Source organism: Octodon degus, unplaced genomic scaffold (assembly GCF_000260255.1).
Source record: "Octodon degus isolate 3935 unplaced genomic scaffold, OctDeg1.0 scaffold00019, whole genome shotgun sequence".
Lineage (NCBI taxonomy): Eukaryota > Metazoa > Chordata > Mammalia > Rodentia > Octodontidae > Octodon > Octodon degus.
In genome coordinates this window covers 16,678,850-16,686,877 of record NW_004524595.1, presented here as the reverse complement: position 1 = coordinate 16,686,877, position 8,028 = coordinate 16,678,850, and the positions used below count along the sequence as shown (strand labels likewise).

The 8,028-nt window shown below is 36.7% G+C and overlaps 1 protein-coding gene across 1 annotated transcript in view; it reads left to right on the top strand.

The window, feature by feature from the left end:
- Positions 1-8,028, top strand: part of Fryl (FRY like transcription coactivator) — a 302,292-nt gene that overhangs the window by 169,397 nt on the left and 124,867 nt on the right. Inside the window, exons 6-7 of the mRNA XM_023711119.1 lie at positions 2,315-2,504; positions 3,360-3,456. Coding sequence (XP_023566887.1) covers positions 2,315-2,504; positions 3,360-3,456 — 287 coding nt within the window. The remainder of the gene's footprint in view (positions 1-2,314; positions 2,505-3,359; positions 3,457-8,028) is intronic.

Below are 8,028 nucleotides of genomic sequence, written 5' to 3'. Positions count from 1 at the left end.
CTATGTCTGCCTAAGCAGGCACTTTAATCCACTGAGCTATTTGGCTGGCCCAAGCTTTACATATTAATATTTGACCTTTTTTATTTTATCCTGTTGGAGTCCTCAAGACCTTTGTAAAGAAATACTAGTATCTAAAAACTCATGTGATGTTATTCTGATGTTAATTCTTTCTCTTGCTGAGATTAAATGTTGGTTCAAGTGCTATTTTATCATAATTTTATTATTTGTTGATTATTTTATGTAATAACCTAGATTAGCTTTCTTTGCTATCTAGTATTTCTCAACCAGTTCAATTAAGAAATAGAAATTAATATTCGTATTAGGCAGGTTGATTAGAATTACATGGTGGAAACTCTCCAGACATCTGTGTTCCTGTACCCCAGTCCAGTGCTGAGTTAGAATCGCCCAAAGTCATGTGTTTACAATGCAGTACCTATATTTCCAATAGCTCTCTGTGTGACAGCTCTCTGATGCATAAACTTAGATTAGCAAATAGCCACTGATCTAAGAGAAACCACAAATAGGAACACATTTTATACCACTACAAAAATTATTTAGATTGTTCACATTTAATCAATATATGAGTATACAGGATTTGAAATATGATTAAACAACATTTTAAGGAAAATTTGCAGTTGTCTCCTTTGAAAATATTTAATAAAAACTATGAATGATGATGTCTGATAACCCACTTTTGACTCACAGTAAAAAGTTATGTGTGATGTAAAATTGTTTAGTACATATTTGTAATAGTGGATGATGTTTTATTGTTGCTTCTTTAGATACTAAATTCAGTTCCTTTTGAAGGATACTATTCATAGTTAATAAAATTAATTTTTAGAGATGTTCATAATTAATAAATGTATTGTTTTATAAAAACATGGCTAACTGGAATTAGAATCTTGTTTTTATTTTAGTTCCCTGTATTAGAACTTTTTACCTGTCAAATTGTCGTAGTTTCTAATAAAAGAATGGTTAAAGGTGGGTACCAATAATGAAAAAGAGAACATCCTATAGAATCAAACAAACTGTATTATTCTTTTGTATCTTCCTAGATGAAATATTTTGAATTTATATGCAGAATATAAAATCAGGAAAATAAAATGTTTGCTTTCTACAGATTTTAATTTTTCTTCATACACAGACTCTTTGTATAGTCATAGATCTGGAAGAGACATTTAATGGTTCCCACAACCTGCCAGTCAACAAACTGATGCATGTGTAACTGTATGCTGATTTTCAAGTATTAATTTCTGTGAACAGTGGGTTGAATCGGATACAAAAATTTTGTGCAGAGAAAATACTCTTCTTGGAATGTTCAAGACAAATAGTGACACAGAGATCACTAACCATGGCTAGTTCTGGCACCTGGGCATCTTCATGAAATGAGCTAATGGTGTTCATCTAGAATTCACATAGTTTTAGAGATGCCTGAAATCTAGTAACAGTAGCTCATTGTGCTACGTTAATATTTTTGTTTTTGGTGGAACTGGGTCTTGCTCATGCCAAGTATGTACTCTGTCACTGCGCTATAGCCCCAGCCCTACTACATTGATTTTTATTCTGCCCATTTGTATGTTCTAAGCTTTAAACACTTGTTTATAACATGATTTTAGCATGTTAGTTCATAGATACTAGAGTAATTGTAATTCTTCTGTGTTGTAATACACACGAAATGAGCCTTTTCCACAGTTTTGACCTGTAATGTAGTCTTTGTCCATACATGTCTGCACAGATACAGTAATATCTTAGAAACTTTGGTTCATAAAAGCACAGAGGAGTTGACAAGAGCAAGAGTACCTTGTATTAGGGCCAGTGAGATAGCTCAGTGAACTAAGCACTTGCTTAGGCAAGCACAGGGGCCAGGGTTCGAGCCCCGGCACCACATGCTGCGCCAGCCCCGCCCCCTGGCACACTGAGCCTGTGATAGAGTCTGGGCATAGTGGTGCACGCCTGTAATCCTAGCACTAGGGAGGCTGAAAACAGGAGGGTCACTACGAGTCCCAGCTGCATAGTGAGACCCTGCGGGGGAAAAAATCCTAAAAGAAAAAAAGAGTACCTTGTGTTTTTTGCAACATTTCTCCTCACTGTGTGCACTGTCAGCAGGGGTGTTTCCTAGTGAGCACATTTGTACAGATGTGAGTGCCATGTGCAGGTGGGAGAAAGGTTGAAGGCTGCTTCACTCAGCTGATGGATTTGGATCGTTTAATAGTGGGTGAAGCTTAGCCAATTTTATTATTTGGTCCATCTCCTAGCTCATATTTTAATTTTTAAAACAAATTTATGTTCTTCCAAATGATTGCTGATGAGTTAGGCACAGCGCACTCTGTGCATTTCATTTCCTGCTCATGTCTTGTGTTTCAGTTGATCAGCTCTATGAGCTCCGTGGCAGAGCACTGTCTCCCTTCCTTACTTCGCACCTTGTTTGACTGGTACAGACGCCAGAATGGAACTGAAGATGAGTCTTATGAGTACAGGCCTCGGTCTAGCACCAAGTCAAAGGGGTAAGGGGCTTGCTCTCTGCTGTTTTACCTGCAATTTAACAGCACTGAATGGAGTGAGTGACAGTGTTAACAACTGACAATTGGTATTTTTGGTTTATAAGCAAAGAGCATGGCTTACTTTTTGTGTGAAGATGGAAGTATGGGAAGAGGAAAGTTACACTTAAACTACAAGAAGGTAGTAATTAAGCTAGATGCTGCTCTGCAGCACTCCTCAGTGGGACTAGTTATACAGAAGTTAACCTCAGGAGTGCTGTTTTGGTTTAACGAGCGGATTTAGGTCACGGAAGTTGAGAAAAGATTCAAGGAGGGAAGAACGAAACATTGTGTGCCAGGATGCTGACTCCCGCTGTGCCGCTCTCCCCTGGAGCTCACCTTGTCTGCCTTCAGACTTCCTGGAGAGCTCTTGGATTACACGGAATAGCTGATGTATTCCAGGGGATTACTTGTGGCTTGGTATTTAACTTTGATAGATGCCATCTGAATTTTCAACTTAGATTTGTGAGAAAAAAACTTTGTACTGTATTTTCACCTGAAAAAACTATAGTCTTCATTTATAATTAAAAATAAAATATAAAGCAATGCTATTTCTGAATGAAATTTAAAATACTTTTCTTCTCACTAATCTTGATTAGTTTTGATTTGTAATAATGAAGTAAATATAAATGCATCTAAACTATAAAAAGAAAGAATATAGCATACATAGTGGGTCATTTAAAAACTATTCACAATTGCATAGCTCACTGTGCATAGCAGGAACTCAGTAAGTCACAGGAACTACTGATTATCGCCATTTTAAAGAGTTTTTCTTTTTTATTAGTACTTGTTTGCAGTACTAATTTGGGGTTCTTGTTTCAGGGATGAACAGCAACGTGAAAGGGATTATCTTCTGGAAAGGCGGGACTTAGCAGTAGATTTCATTTTCTGTTTAGTTTTAGTTGAAGTTCTAAAGCAGGTAAGCTCTTATATCTACAAAATTTGTATTTCTTATTCTTTGCCTGCTATGACTTCATGTCACAGTTTCTTTATTTAGGATGTTATATCCAAAATTACAGCCCACATGAACCAAATCCCTGTAACTTAATTATATGTCTTTCAGCTGCCTGGGGTTTTCCTGCCTTAGGTCTGTCTATACTCCCCATTCTTTTTACTTCCTATGCCATTCAAGGTATGAAATCTTGTTAGCAAAATGGAGCTGAATGGAAATTGTGTTAACTATGGGCTTTCAGCTATAATACACTGTGTCTGTCACTCAGCTACTTCAGTGCCTTTTACCTCCACTTCATTTCTTTTCGTATGCTGAAGCTCGCTTTCTGGAGTGTAATAATTGTATGGAGTTGAGGAATGGTGGTGATTTGATGAAAGAAGACTGAATTGCCAAGTGTAATGGTTTTCAGACAAATGAGAGTACCTCTGATAATAGATGACTTCTATTTCTTTCCTTGAATATTAGAATGCCACCTGTGTGGTGGCAGTTTTAGGCCCTGCACTCACGAGGTTACATCTGATTTTGATTGTTAAGAGGTAAGTATATGTAGATAATGTCTCATGTATTTTTACTATTCAAAATCAATATAAGGACACATACAAAAATTCCTATACAGATTTTGAAAAGTATGTTTGTGTTTTAAGATTTTTAGTTTTTAAAAAGTTATAGATCGGAAACTGCCAGTCAAACGGAAAACCCAACACTATTATGGACTACTGGACTCTTCTAGAGTATTTTGCTGAGTTAACACACCTATAATATTCAAATGACAGAACTAAACAAAAAAGGCGATACAGATGAATGTCCATTTTGAATCTGTGCATTCAAAGTGGTTAGGATAGATATATAGTTACATTCTCTTAGTGAATAGAGGGATTTGTTGTAATAGTGTTTGTAAATAGGATATCATGTCTACATCTTGTACAACAAATAACCACTAGGAAGAGAGTATGCGATGTGTTAATTATTGAAACTGTCCTACCAATTTGATTTGAAACTGTGTCATTGCTATTTGTCTCTCAGTAAAATTATGGAAATAAAATAAAATGGAAAAAAAAAGTTAGAGATCATTTGAAGAAGTAGGAACATTTTATAGCTTGAAAAGGAAACTTTAAAAAGTATGTTTTACATATGACACGGAGAGTTTTGCCTTTGTTAATTAGAACTGGATATATGACTATAAATAAACAATATAAGAGTATATATTCCATTCTTGATAGTCATGAGACTATGTGAATTATGTAATCATTTACATTTTGCTTTTATTTTTATACTTTATGAGGAAAGGCAGTTATTTTGTACTCTTAAAATCTGGAAATAAAAATAATTTAAAGATGTAAAGGAATTAGCTTAAAGATTAAAATCACTTTAATTTATATAATTGCTTAAGGTTTTTAGTACATGCAGCTTCCTCTGGGAGCTGTGCTCACAATCCCAGTTTTATTCCTGTGACTCAGTTTACATAAGCTGCTAATACCTGTAGACTGAAGAAACTGGAGCAGGAGGCTGGGGACTAGAAGTGGCCATGGACCACTTTACTGGTCCCCAATAAAGTAGACTTGGCTACCACTCCATACCTACCATCACGAGTATGCTCCTCACTTGAGTGCTTTTGTTAGCAACCAGTTGAATTTTTTTGTTTAGTTAAGTAGTGTAGAATTTCTATTTCAGCCTGTGAAAGGGCAGACTTCCCATTTAGACATCAGGCCCCTCCATGATCCAGTTCCACAGTGGCCCGTTCTCCTTTTGTTTCTTTCCCATGACAATTTCCTCTTGGGTCAGTCTCTCTTCTCTTCAGAAGTCATCTCTAATTACTCTGGCTACAGCTTCAACTCAGGCAAGCTGTGGAGGTGTTGTCCTTTACATGCCCCTCCTCCTCCCTATCCTCTCCCCTCCCCATTCTCATAGCAGTAAAGATGGTAGTAGTCCTCCCTTTCTTCCCCTCCTCCTTGTCTTCTGCCTCCTTCTGCTCTTCCTCCTTCCTCCACAATCCAGATAGTTATTCTGGAGAAGACATCAGGATCTATAAAGTAAAAAACATGTTTTTAGTAGGCTCTTTTTCAGGGTCACTGAACAGAGTGTTCATTATCTGCATGGACTTGAAGTGTGAGATTCTAATGCAGTGGCTCTGAAAACTAAGCTTTGTCCTTGGTTCTGTCACCGTATCATTTCAACCTACAGTGCCCTTTCTCCTTGTCTTTTCCTTTCATCTGTACCTTCAAACCACACATCAGTGAAAAAACAGATCACCAGAAACAAAGATATACTTTATCAAAAACCCTGTGTAGAGTCCCCCCCCCCCCCGAAAGACAAGGCTTTTTTAGCTTCTCTAAAACTAATAAAACTACTGAAAATGCATTAAAGAATCAATAGAGCTTTCTGAACTATTTTGACAAACTAACCCAATTTTCTTCTGTCAGAATGACGTAGAGCTTAATAGACCCAGAGAATAATCAATGCAGTAGATCTTCAATTTAGTAGGACTTCAACTTTTGTCCTGCATAGTATACCTAGATTAAAATGGAATTCAGTTTGTTTGTTTGTTTTTTTATTATACAGACCCCAAGACATCGACATATTAATACAGTGGTGTTTCAGTATGAAGAAATAAATATTCCTTGTTGGTTAGTTTTTTGTTTATCTGTTTGTTTTTTGTCTGTTTGAGACAGGGTCTCACTGTGCAGCTCAAGCTGGCCTTGAGCTCACTTTGGTTTTTTTTTTTCAGGTTACATTGCAAACTTTATTGATCATTCACATATCTGTGTTTCTGCAATATCACAATTCGTGCATTTATACATATTTTTTTTTCAACAAATAATACACTGCATATATTCTTCTTAGTGGTTAATTGCTGTACAAGATGCAGACTTGTGATCCTACTTACAAACACCATTAGAAAAAATCATTCTATTCATTAAGAGAATGCAACTATATATCTATCCCAACCACTTTGAATACACAGATACAAAATGGACATTCATAGTTATACTCACTTTGTAACCCAGGCTGGTCTCGAACTTGCAATGATCCTCTTGCTTCAGCATCCCGAGTGCTAGGATTACAGGTGTGTGCCATCACACCCAGTTCGTAGGTTAGTTCTTGACCTCATATATCATAAATTACTTGTTTGTTAGATAACTTGTTATGTCTTTAGCAGTTTGTACCTGTTGAGAACTGGTCACTGTGAGTGAAGGACAGTTATCTCTTTTGTGCCAGCCAAACCCCAGGAGATGGGTGTGACAAGGATTACTATCTCAGCTCTCTCCTGCTGGCTGTATGACACTGGCCAAGGTATTACCCAGTAACTTTTCCCTCTCTGTGACAAAGGATGGTCATAGTATCATTTTTGTAGACTCATGAGAATTAAATATGGTAATGTCTTATAGATGGAAAGTGTCCAATAAATGTTATCTGTTATCTCCATTGTAAAAGGCAATACTCTTAGTAGTAGTGACTTGTTGAATATTATAAAGTATTTCATTTTTTGGACTATATTTTATCTTTTTTTAATTTGACAGCATTTGTTTTATTGCATAGTATTGTCTTCAGCTTAGTTTAGATTACTAGATATATGCATGCAGTTAGAAAAAGAAAAAAGTTATAAAAATTAAGAGGAGAAAAAGAGAAAAAAAATTAAGCATTCTCTGCTCCTTTCCACAGGCCAACAGATATTCACAGTACAATTGCCCAAGCCATCCTGCATACGTACATAGGTATCTCTTTCCCTCCACCTTCCCTCTCCTGTCCTTCTCCTCAGCTCAGTAATTCCTGCCTTTTGAACAGATTCATTCCGTTTTCACAGTAGCTATTATATCCTTCAGATTTTATTTACTCTGTCAGGTTCTTGCACTAGGGAGACAGTAGGATTTGCACATGCAGGTCTGATTTCTGATCCATTTTAAAGGGAGGCCAGAGAGGACAAGTATGTCTGCCTGTCATTGGCTATGTTAGAATCCATACACACACCCTCGAGCAGAGCCGTCGCATTGATCTCAGTGACCAATGCGTGGGTGCGGACCTCAGCACCCACACTTCAGCACTAGTCCCTGACAATGGGACATTTCTGCAGGACCATGTGGCACTCAGGAAGCACCTTGCATGAGGACACAAGGGACAGTCACAGGGTGCGTGAAAAGTGTAAACAAGAAAAGCTAGGGCTGAGTGGGACTGAGGGACTTTGTTGTTGTTTTTTTTTTTTTATGTGAATGTTTCGCTTTATTTTTTTTATTGTTATAATCCTGTAATTGCATTTATTTATTTCCATAATTTTATTGATAAACAAATAGCAATGAGACAGTTTCAAACCAAATTGGTAGGACAGTTTTAATAATTAACACATTGCATACTCTCTTCCTAGTGGTTATTTGCTGTACAAGATGTGGACATGATATCCTATTTACAAACTCTGTTAGAACAAATCCCTCCATTCACTAAGAGAATGTAACTATATGTCTATCCTAACCATTTTGAATGCACAGATACAAAATGGACATTCATCTGTATCCCCTTTTTTTGTTAAGTTCCGTTATTTGAATATTA